Source organism: Sciurus vulgaris, assembly GCF_902686455.1.
Source record: "Sciurus vulgaris genome assembly, chromosome: 16".
In the NCBI taxonomy this organism is placed as follows: Eukaryota; Metazoa; Chordata; class Mammalia; order Rodentia; family Sciuridae; genus Sciurus; species Sciurus vulgaris.
Window position 1 is genome coordinate 18,853,166 of NC_136477.1, and position 11,199 is coordinate 18,864,364.

The window sequence follows — 11,199 nt, forward strand, 5'->3', positions numbered from 1 at the left end:
ATCCGACTTGGCTCCCACTGCAGGGACCCCAGCCCAGTCTCGGCTTCCCTCAACTCGCAACTACCGCTTGCAGCCGCCTCCCTTGCCCCAGAAACCTTTCTGTCCCACTCAGATTTCTTGCAGTCTCTTCTCTGCAACCTCTGTTCTGCCCTGTACTGCGGCTTCCTCCCCCAGCTTCTGCGTGGAGGCCCCGGGCTCCCACGCTCCGGAGCACACAGTCCCATTGTCCCGGTTATCTGCGCTATGGTTATTTGTTTGATTATGTAGGACCAGATCCGGGACGCGGAGCTCTGGGAGGGCCAGGCGGTGTGACTCAGCTGGGTGTCCAGGTCCAGCCCTTAATTGCCTGTAGGTTTTTAAGGGTGTTTGGGCATGAAGAAAGGGGGCTTTGGTTTCCCTGATGGGCAAAGTGGAGCCCAGGGGTGCTGCTCTTGCCGGCCTATTCCCTGTGACCATTCCCGGGCAAAGACAGACATGCAAGAATATATAGGGCAGTTTATTTAGAGGCCATCTGATCCCAGTCTCCAGGCGCCACCAGGATGTGGGGTCTGGGTTCCCCTCCTCCTCCAAAAATAGATTACTTTGAATCTGAGGAGGTTGGTGGGAAAGGGGGAGTGATCACAACCAAAGTAGTAAAATGCACCCCTATCCCAGAGGTCAAAGATTAGGGCAGACCTCAAGGATCTCATGACCTTGTACTGACCCTGAGTATTGACCCTGAGTGACCTCTGAACCTGAGTGGCTCTGATGCTTGAAACCACTTGCGTCTGGTGGGGAACTCCTGGGACACTGTCCAAAAAGTGTTTTAGGCCTCCCTAGGCCATGTAGTCTTTCCTTACAGGTGGGGGGAGGTAAGGAGATATGGGTCCATCTTCTTTGTCCTGAGCTCCTTAGGGTGGTCAGAGATGGTCCTCAGTTTCCTCAGGCGGAGGGTCTGGGCAGCAGGTCCTAGGCACAGCTTCACTGTCCAGCTTAGAGAGTAACCGGGCTGTTTCCTGGGTGATCTCAAAATGCTTGGGCAGTGGGGTGCGCCGCAGGGGGCTGCTGTCAGGGGAGGCAGCAGCAGGGCCTGGCCCACGCCCCCTCAGACTCCCTCGGTGCACTGTGATAGGGGCCTCCTCACACAGCTTGGAAGCCACCAGGGCCAAACTGGACAATTGGTGGGTAACAGGCCGCACACCTCCCCGGGGATACTTCACTGGCTGGCGGCTGAAATGGCCACGGGACTGTGTTCCCAGGAGTGAGTCCTCAGGGCCTTGGCTGGACACTGTTGAGTGGGGTGGTCAATGCTTAACATCCCCAAGTCCTTTGGATGCTCCCCCTGCCCAAAATCATCTCTCAGTCAGCCATCCTCCAGGAAGGGGCATCCCCAGAACTCCTGAGCTACTCTCCAATACACTCACCTTCCCCTTCCCCATCTTTGGTGTCTTCAGCCACTTCCTCTCTTTGGTCACTCTGCAGAGTTGGAATCTGCAGGGAGAAACCCAAGAATGTGACCCCAATGATAAAATTTCAGTTCTTTAAGACTCTTGTAGAGCCAGCGGTTTATTCCTGGACATGTAAAGTCTCCTTTGCAATTTTGGGGCAGACGGTGCTCTTGAAAGTGTTCTGCTTGCCTCTCCTTACAGAGCAGCGTCACTGATTCAAATGTGAGTTTTACGAAGGAGCAGGAACTTCCTTTTTCGTCAGAGGGCCAGTCTAGGAAGGGGATTAGCCAGTTCCAATTAGGACTGGGTGGTGCCGCTGAGCTACTGTCTCTATCCCAGGCTATTCTCTGCACCTTTACCCACCTACCTCAGCTTTCTAGTTTCCGTCTTTTGCCAAATAGTAATAATGACTTGAACTCTACGTTTCAAACACTGATCACGTCACAAGCTATTCCATTTCTCATACCCACAACTCACAGCCAGCCTCTTCCTACCTCTGCAGAAGGGATCCTTAAGATAGTGTGTGTAGCAGGATCGGAGGAAAAGGGGAGCCTCCTGTAGAGTTCTGAGCAAGGCTGTGGACACAGACTGCCTGGAGTAGCTATTGCTGCCCTTTTCCTGGTCCACAGCTGAGCTCCGGATGCTGACGGATGAGCTCCACTAGATTCTGACTGCCATGACTTGCCATTCAGGGTCACTTAATTACATAAAGTCTTAGCTATGACATCTTAACAGTAAGTAGTTTTCACTAATGGTAATCTGCTTCTCAGAGTTGTGGCAAAGACGACAGGAAGCTAATATAGTGTCCATGAGCAGTAGGTGTGGATTCAATGGTAGTCCATGTTCTATACATAGTAGGAGCTTAGTAGTGGCCCATACCCCATGCATAGTAGATGCATAAGTAGTGGCAGGGGGCAGAGTCATTGGGGTCGATCCTTCTTTGGTCTCACTTCTTACCACTTTCCCTTTGCTTATTCATTATAAGGTAGGGTTATGCTCTACCAGGCAAGCTGTACCTCAGGGCCTTTGCACTAGCTGTTCTCTTTGCCTGGGATACCTTTCCCAAGTTTACACCTGGCTCATTCCATCCTCATATCCTTTCAGTCTTTGCTGAAATCTACCTGTTCCATAAAATCTGCCGATGTTATCCCACCTAATGCTACAAACTGCCCTCCACACTGGGCACAGGGGCACATGCCTATAATCCTAGTGACTTGGGAGGCTGAGGGCAGGAGGATGACAAGTTCAAGATTAACCTGGGCAATTGAGCAAGACCCAGTCTCAAAAAAACAAAAAGAACTGGGGATGTAACTCAGTGGTAAAGTGCCCCTGGGTTCAATCCGCAGTATCAAAAACCAAACAAAACCCAAAACTCCTAAAACTGTCCTCCACTGATCAACCTGGTGCTCCTGGTGTCCCATCACTTCCTTGTCCTTTCTTTCCTCCATAGTACTTGTCTCTGTCACCATGTAACATCCTATATAACTGACTTTATACCATATTTGTTTATTGTTGGTCTTTTCCCACTAAAATACAGAGACCAAGAAGATGAGGTCTTGCTTATTTAGCTCACTGATGTTTCTTAGAACAATGTTTGGCACATACTAGATGTTTGATACATATTCTGTTGAATGAATGATCACCCATGCTACACCTTTGCAGGGCTATCCCCATTATTACCTACCCCTTCATTCCTCACCATTCCTTCCAGAATGAGCACAGATTAAATAAGGAAGGAAGGACAGAATGGAAGAAATTTTAAAGGGGAAGAAAGATAGAAAATGAGAGAATTAAACAGAGATAAGGCTCTCCCCACATGTGTGGGCCCAGCAGGTGCCTACCTCAGAGGGTGTTGTCTCGGAATGCTTCTCCTGGGCACTGTGAGACGTGGGGTCTGGGTCAGGGTCCAAGGCTAGGGCTGAAGACTGTAACTCTGGGTCAAGGAATGGGACTGGAGGTTGGGGGCTGGTTGTAAGGGGCCTAGGAGCTGGGCTTGGGTCTTGGGGCAGTGGCTCTGTAGCCAGGGGGAGTTCGTCCATCCCAAAGATCTGCTCGTAGTGCACAATGAGGAACTCAACAAGCTGAGCCTGGTGTCCGGAGTCCAGCAGGCAGGTAACCGGGCTGGCACTAGCTGCCCGTGGACCATCTGGTGGCCGCAGAAGTGTTGGCCCAAATACAATTCCCAAGTTGTTGGCAGACATCTTGTTTTCTTCAAACTGTGCAGCCACCCTAGGGATGATGTGAGGAGAAGGGTCAGGGTATGGGGTGCAAGGTAACAGCTGAGAGTAGGGTACAACCTGTAGGTCAGCCTAGTGGTGACTTGCCCCTGTCTCAGGTCCTGGTCATTGAGGCTAGCAGCCACATGTCCAGAGATGGGAGTCAGGTGTCAGTACCCAAAGTTATGAGTTATGTATTAAGGTTCAGAGCTCAGAAAACATGTCAAAGGTCAGAGGTCAGTATTAGGGGTCAGCCATAGAGGTTAGCAATCACATGTCCAGGGAAAGGGATCACATTTCAAGGCTCAGGGACCAGTGCACACCTGAATAGATGGGCCACCAGGTGCCGCAGAGTGTTGTAGTTAGAGTCAGGCAGTTGTACCAAGAGGGTCTTCAGCGAGCGGATAACCTCAGGGCTGGGGCTGGGGGTCCCAGGGTTGTCCCCAGGGTCTGCATGCAGGGTCTTAGCCAGAGAGATGAAGGCATCGTAGAAGTGGAAGGGGACCACAGGGTCGGTGAGCTGGGGGTGGAATGGGTAGGGGTACACGAGTATAGGTGGGCTGCTGAGGGTCCTCAGCTCCTGCCCATCCCACCCTCCCATGTCCCCTGAGCACCCACCTCCTGGAGAAACCGTTTGAGGACACTTGAGATGTCGTGAGGCGAGTTTCCTGACAGCTCCACCAATGCTCGGCCATTCTCAAAAGCTTGGCACAGCCGCTCCACACGGACCCGGGACCCACTGACTCGATAAATACCCTGTAGGGCAAGGGCATAAAGAGACACCCAGCTTATGATCCAGCCATCAGTAGGGTAAAGTCATTTCTGGGGACAGTGAAGGGTCAAAGCAGCACCTGCACACTCAGGGCACGGTGTTCTATCTCAGCTGTACATCTGGTGATCACAAAGGGAACCTCCTCCGGGAAGTCCCTGGGAAGCTGTAGGAAGTCGACCCCAAAGAGAGGTGTCCGGACTGGGAGCCGCTGATGTCCACAGAGGATCAGCAGAGTCTCCAGACATCGCTTGTGACAGGTCAGGAAGCACTGGGGGAAACATCATAGAGTCAGTGAGGTCATTGGAGGTCAGTGGGAAAAAAGACAGATGCAGGGATCCTCAGGGAAGGGAGGGTACACAGGAGATCGTCAGATCAGGGTGGGTCCTGGGGGCAGGAAGGTTATAGGGATCTCAGGTCATCAGGAGTAAGCAAAGGTCATTGGGTCATCAGTCCAGGCCACACCTCTTCACACTCCGTCCCGCTGACCATGAAGGCTTCACACTCTCGACATTTGGCTGGGCCCCGCAGCCTCCGAAGCCTGTGGGTCTGAGCTGCAGTGGACAGTGTCCACTTCCGGAAAGGGCTGCCAAGCCCATTCTCCAGTCCATCTCCCATGTCTGCAGGGAGACAGGGTCAGATTTGCCTGGTCTACCTCCCACCCTGCTCCGCCCTGCCTGCTTCCAGCCTCACCAGGGTCTCGTTCCTCAAAGTCATCTGAAGATTCAGTGCCTGTGGATGAGACCTTCACCAGCCGCCGTGTACCAGGGCCTGGGGACAGAGGGTTATAGAAGTTGGAGGTCACAGGGGTTATGGGGAGATTCCAGGGTTGAGGACAAACAGTCTTGGTTTTCAGAGCTTCCAGAACCTCCGACAGATGGATCAGAGGAAAGAGCTCAGAGGGCAGGAAGTGGTCAGAGAGATCAGAAGTTAAGCATTAGAGAATGGGTCAGCCATGTGTGGGGTAGTTATAAGTCTGATGATCAAGAGAATAGGTCAGAGGTTGAGGAAATAGGCAAGAGCTGTGGGACAGGTCAGAGGTCAAGGGTGGATTAGACATAGGTTTCAAGGTTAGCCAGGGGCTGGAATATGGCCATAGGTGGGGAATGGGTCAGGATCAGGTCCTATTCCTCACCTGGGCTGGAAGTGGGAGAGTCCAAGGATCGAGACTCACTGCCGCCACCCACGCTGTCCACATCACTGCCTGGAGTGGGACCTGGAGTCCCTAGGTGCAGACAGGTCAATAAGGATGGCCCCTAGCCTGGTACCACTCTCACCCAGCTCTCCCGACACTCACCCTGCCAGCCTATGCCAGTGTCCTCCCAAGGGCCCGGCTCTGTGGAACTCTCATCCAGCCTGGGAGGTGGGGGCCCAGAGAGCTTTTTTCTTGAGTCCAGAGGGGAGCTGAGAGGAGAAGAGAGGAGTTTGAGGGCTCCATCCCCAAGAAACTGGCCTGGCATGACAGCACCCAGGCATCACTTCTAGGTCTGCAAGTCCTGATGCCCACGAGCATCCTGCTTCCTTAAGTGCCATGGACCCAAAGTCCTGAACCTTCTACTACCCGGGTCAATTCTCCCCACCCATCTACAGCAAACAAAACCCAGAGTACTAAATTCCATTGAGACTTTGGGTTCTCTGATCTTCAGTACTTGATCCAATAGTATCAAAAGCCTAGCCCAGCAACTCCAGGCCCACTCCCAAACCAGCACCCAAGGCCCACCTGTGCACCGTGGGGGTGGGTGCAAACTCCTGGAAGGAGAAGGCCGGCGGTGGGGGTGGCGGATCCTCAGGCCGCAGTGCCCGCACGAACTCCTGGTAGCGCTGGCCAGGTTCGAAGGGTGCGCAGCACTCGGCCAGGGCTGCAAATGCACGAGGACCACGTTCAGCCTGTGCTCTGCGCAGCCCAAAGAGGCCTAGGGTCACCTGTGGGAAGGAGGCAGTCAAGGAAGGGCGGGGCCTGGGCCCCTGAGGGAGGAGCCAGAGCCCAACTGGTCAGGGTTTGGGGGCGGGGCGGTAACAAAACTGTAGTTTAGGGACTAGCCAGTCAGCTGGGCCCGGGGCTTGGTTGAAGTCCAGGCTTATTCAAGGTCTGGGGCCCAATCGGCTGGCAGGAAGGTGAAGTGAGTCCTGCGGTCCCAGAAGTGGTGTAGGGGCTGGGTGGAGGGGCACTCAACTGGGGCGCAAACGGGGTGAGGCCAAGGGAAGGAGTCTCACCCGCCTCAGCACTTCATCCCCCTGCAACACCAGCTTTCGCACGTGGGACACAATCCTCCGCTTGGTGTTTTCCAGGTCCTGCTGTCGTGCGTTGGCCTCGCGGACGCAGGCCTGATACAACCCCTCAGCCTCCAGTGCCTGGGGAAACCGAGGCCGTAGGTGGTGGCAAGAGAAGCGTGTGGAAGAGAGTGGGGGGTGCCAGATGCAAGAGGGACACAGGGTGGAATCCCCACCTTGGTCTGGGCCTCCTCTCGGGACCGTCGCCGACGTTCCTGCTGCTTGGTGGTTCCAGGGGAGGCTTGAGGGGCATGGTCCTCAGGGGACCCCTGGGAGCGGGCCCGCAGATCCTCACTGCGTTGCACATATTGGAGCTGGGCCCGCCGCAGTGCCTGCACTGCCTCGTTCTGGAAGGGTCACCGGAGGGTGGGGTTTGGGGGTAAGTTACTGCCTGGCCTCTTATTCCTTAGCTTGCCATCCCCCACCACTCAGCACCTCACCATTCGCTTCTGCTCCTTCATCCATTGCTCCTTGAACTCCTTCCGCCACTTCTCAATCTCAGTCCGTTTGGCAGCCAGTGGCTAGCAAGGGGGATGGTGATGCAGCCTCAGGGCCACCCCAGAGGTGCCACCCACCAGTCTTTTCCATTCCTTACACCCACATGCCTTTTCTCTTCTGAACACTTTTCTTTCTTTCTTTCCTTTTCTCTTCTTTCTTTCTTTTTTTTTTCTTTCTTCCTCTCTCCCTCTCTCCTTCCTTCCTTTTCTTTCTTTCTTTCTTTATGCAGCACAGGGGATGGAACCCAGGGCCTCCAGCACTGGCTCTACCACTGAGTTACACCCCAAACTCTGGACCCTTTTCTGAGTCTGTATTCTTCCTGGGAGTCTTCTCAGCCAGGTCTGCTCTCCCTCCTCTGAGTGATCATGAGCAGAACTTCAGTGATCATCCCATCCTTTCTGCCTGGGCCCAGATACACCAAGGTCTTCTGAGAATACTCAACATTCATATGCCCTTTCTCACAAACATAAGTAGTTTGGCAACTGCACAGGAAGCCTGGTTTGAATCTCTGCTGGGTAACCTTGAGCAAGTTCCTGAGCATCCCTGGGCCTCAGCTTCCTCATCGGCAAAATGGCAATGATGGCAGCTGTGACTTCCTCCCACATGAAGGACATCAGAGTGCCTGCCCCTTACCTGGTAGTAATCTCTTTTCTGCTGGGCTACTGTTTCCAAGGCCAGGGCTCCCAGGTTGAGATCATGCTCCAGAAACAGAGTGTAGATGTACTGCAGCGGCATGTGGCTCTGGGAGTAGGGTGTAGGAGGATGCTGAGGATGGGAGGACAGGGCTGGGGATCCGGAGGTTTTGGCTCTGGGGAAGTCTGCTCATGGTTACCTGCTGGTGGATGGACACCTTGCCAGCCTCAGCAATCTTCATGATGCTTTTAGCAAACTCCTGCTCTGTGGGGGTGTGGAGGGAGACATCAGGGGTCTGGGTACAGCTGGGATTCAGGCACAGCCTGAGGGCTGGGGTTGGGTATAAGGGGCCCTCACCATAGCTGGCTCTCTTCTCAGTCCAGGCCAGCAGCTCCTTGGCATAGCGGCTCCATGTCTTGGCATAATCCAGGGCTGCATCCACTCCCCCTTTGGTCCGAATGAGCCGCAAATCCAATTCCTCCCCTGGGGCAGATGGGTGGAACCCTTAACTCTGAACACTGCCCTCCTGTGGAAGTTTTCCCTGAGCCTGGGGGACTAGTCCAATAGCCCCTGTCCTACACCCTCATGGCTCCAATTTCCGCATTGGGATCAGTGCCCTGATGGCAACTTTACAGATTCTCTACTCAGACTGGGGACTCCCTGCAGGCTGGGGTTTGGATCTGCTGTGTGCACTGCTGTGCGTCCCCTGAACCTGAACAATGCCTGACATGGAAGAGTCAGTGCTGACTTACTGAAGAAAGAACTCCTTTCTGACCCCACCATCCTGGCCTCAAAGTACCCTACCTGTGAGGGGTGCAAGACCCTCTGGGGAGGGGCCACTCCAACGGCTGGCTTCACTGGTCTGGTGGGGGGGAGACAGCATTCAGGAGCAAGCAAGGCAGAGACTCTGGCTCAGGCCCCTCTTCCTTGTCCCCCAAGTCCCACTTACCACAGGGGCCGTGGTGACCTTGTCAGGATCCAGGTCTTCTGAGAGTACAGGGTCTCCAGACAGCATCTCAAAGGTTCTGGGGAGGGGAAGTAAAAGGGTCAGAGGTCACCTCTGTCCAGTCTGTCCTGCATGTATGTGTGGGGAGGTGCTGGGGAACCTTGGGCACAGTCCTGGATATTACGTCTGTGGCATCTTGTGTCTGGGAGGTCTGAGGATTTGGCAGAAACTAGGTGAGAATTTTTTTTTAATAGAACTTGATAAAGGGTTTGAAGGGCCCTAGATAACTTTGGGGTTCATAGAGTGGTATTATAGCAATCTCAATTGTTTTAAGGGGTCACAAGAAGGATATGTGTGGGCTTAGGGCCAGTTTGGGGGTATACCTTAAACATCTGGGATCCCATTTTAGACTTTTGATATTATTATATAAGTGGGTCCAGATGTTGCGGGTTCCAAATGGGGCTTAAGGGCACCTAGATGATTAAAGATTTGGGGGATCCTGGAAGGATTTGGGTGATCCAGGTTCAGACTCACACATTCCCTAGTGAGATCTCGAGGTTATCCAGGCTCCGGAAGATGTCACTGTACCTCTTCCTGCTCTCGGGAGCTGGGGGGAACCCTGGAGGAGGAGAGTGTAATACATGGGCCAACCACTGCCTCCCTCCACCCACCACACACAAGCCACAATCAGCACCTCAACCACTCTCATTTAGAGGGGTAGAGAGAGAGAGTGTGGGGGTGTGGGGAGAGTGGGATACAGGGAGAATGGGCTTAGGTGGGGCCAACTCAGGGCAGGCAGATGGACCCAGATACAACTAGAGACAGCTGCTCAGAGGAGCAGACACCCACACAGGCGGGACCCAGAAGCAAAACAACAAAACATTCCCCAGATGCAGCTACATTATCCGGGAGGAGAGAGCCGGCTTTGACAATGGAACCACATGGACCCCAGGCTAGACAGATGGAAATACACGTGGGACACACAGGCACAGAGCCTGCGGCATAAACACATGGACAGACTGAAATCACAAGGGACTTCAAAACTGAGCGACTCTCCACATACAAGAGACACAAAGACATCCGGAAACACAAGTCGGACCTTTTCCACATTTCTGCTGCCGCCCCCGCCCCTCTTCTAGGGGCTTCAGATCAACACTGTCCGCTCCCTGGGGCTATGGAGGAGCCCTGTGGGGATCCTACTGCGTTGCCCTCTCCAACAGCGGTCGTGACACCCTGCCCCCATCACAAAAATCAGAAGCAGAAGCGGCCACTTCCCTTTCCTGGGCCCCCTCCCCCCGTCGTCCTGGGTGAAGGCTCGGAAGTGGGTGGGGGGGAGTCAAGCGCTGGTGTCCTGAGCCCCTCCCGGTTGGGGGATCCCCACCACGGTGGATTCCTGCGATCTTTCAATTCAGGAACTCTCCCCGCCTCTCGAGACCAAGAGGGACGGAAGGGGTTACTCAATTTAGGCACTGAGAGGGACGTCGTGGCAGTCTCCCCCGATGCCCAGATCCAAGACCCCCTACCTGGCTCTGATGTATCCATGGTTAAGCCGAGATTGCTCAGCGGAGACCTGGCCCGGGACTGGGCTGCACGCCGGCGGGGACCAGCCCCGATTTCCTGCCGCTGCCGGCGCCGCCCGGGTCCAGCTTCGCCCCGCCCCGCTGAGACCACGCCCCCGGAAAGGCCACGCCCCACGCGGCAGCCACACCCCCGAGGCCAGGAAGCCGGGTCTACGACCACTGCTCCAGGCACGTGAGTTCGCGTCTCGTCAGTCTCGCCAGGTTGCAGCGTCCCAGACTAGGGGCGAAGTCCCAGACTTCGTCCAAGACGGATCATTTTCTCAGATTTGTGCCAACCCAAAGCCCACGGAGTCTCAGTGCCCCGAGATCGTCGGCCTGGGGTGTCTGTCCCAGAAACTTCCACACCCTATGACCCAGTAACCTCCATGCCCCGAGATACGTGAGATCTCGGAATCCACGCACACCCCATCCGGGCAATGGTGGCCCCTAGTGGAGGCCTGATGTTCTGCATGATTTCAGTCGAATTCAAAGACCTGCTAATGTGCTGGGGTCCAGTCTCTGCTTCCCCCGTCACCCCCGGTCTTCAACGCCGGACCTGGCTCTTGATGCACGAGTGTAGTCAGAATACCCCTCTCAGGGACGGGGCACAGAGAACCCTGTCTCAGGGATATGGCATCTAACTCCTGGTGACTTCAGCAACTTCTGTCAGGTGGCATCAGGTTCCCCTTCCCCTTCTCAGGCCCTGTCCAGTGAGTGCCCTTCACTGCCAGTCTCGGCCCCCTCCCTCAGCCTCTATCTGGCTGCTGTTCCCAGGGTCTTACTCATGGCACACTGCTGGATGAAGCTAGCCACGTGTGGGCAGGAGGGGACTGACTACAAGCAGCTAAGTCAGTTATGAAGATGCATCCACATACAGCAC

The 11,199-nt window shown here is 54.7% G+C and overlaps 1 protein-coding gene across 4 annotated transcripts; it reads right to left on the reverse strand.

The window, feature by feature from the left end:
• Positions 1-480: 480 nt before the first annotated feature.
• On the reverse strand, positions 481-10,533 carry GMIP (GEM interacting protein). Of its 4 annotated transcripts, XM_079116349.1 has the most exons (22): positions 10,284-10,428; positions 9,860-9,993; positions 9,295-9,379; positions 8,764-8,839; positions 8,619-8,676; positions 8,172-8,297; positions 8,014-8,078; positions 7,815-7,922; positions 7,124-7,204; positions 6,860-7,030; positions 6,627-6,764; positions 6,133-6,335; positions 5,710-5,816; positions 5,548-5,637; positions 5,106-5,183; positions 4,878-5,032; positions 4,495-4,683; positions 4,262-4,399; positions 3,967-4,163; positions 3,269-3,656; positions 1,404-1,470; positions 481-1,267 (listed from the first exon to the last, which is right to left on the reverse strand). In XM_079116349.1, the coding sequence occupies exons 4-22, from the start codon at positions 8,827-8,829 to the stop codon at positions 900-902; spliced, it is 2,793 nt and encodes a 930-aa protein (XP_078972475.1). In that variant the 5' UTR covers positions 8,830-8,839; positions 9,295-9,379; positions 9,860-9,993; positions 10,284-10,428; the 3' UTR covers positions 481-899. The 4 variants fall into 4 exon arrangements, with proteins under 4 accessions (XP_078972475.1, XP_078972476.1, XP_078972473.1 ...); XM_079116350.1 differs by lacking the exon at positions 9,860-9,993 and having other exon boundaries at positions 10,284-10,533; XM_079116347.1 differs by lacking the exon at positions 9,860-9,993 and having other exon boundaries at positions 5,548-5,628; positions 10,284-10,438.
• Positions 10,534-11,199: the final 666 nt, after the last annotated feature.

Coding starts and splice junctions, on each gene's coding strand:
- GMIP (XM_079116350.1), bottom strand. Junction 8,840..9,294: donor GAGATCTCACTAGGGAATGT/GTGAGTCTGAAC, acceptor TCCCCTCCCCAG/AACCTTTGAGATGCTGTCTG. Junction 1,268..1,403: donor CAAAGATGGGGAAGGGGAAG/GTGAGTGTATTG, acceptor CCCACTCAACAG/TGTCCAGCCAAGGCCCTGAG.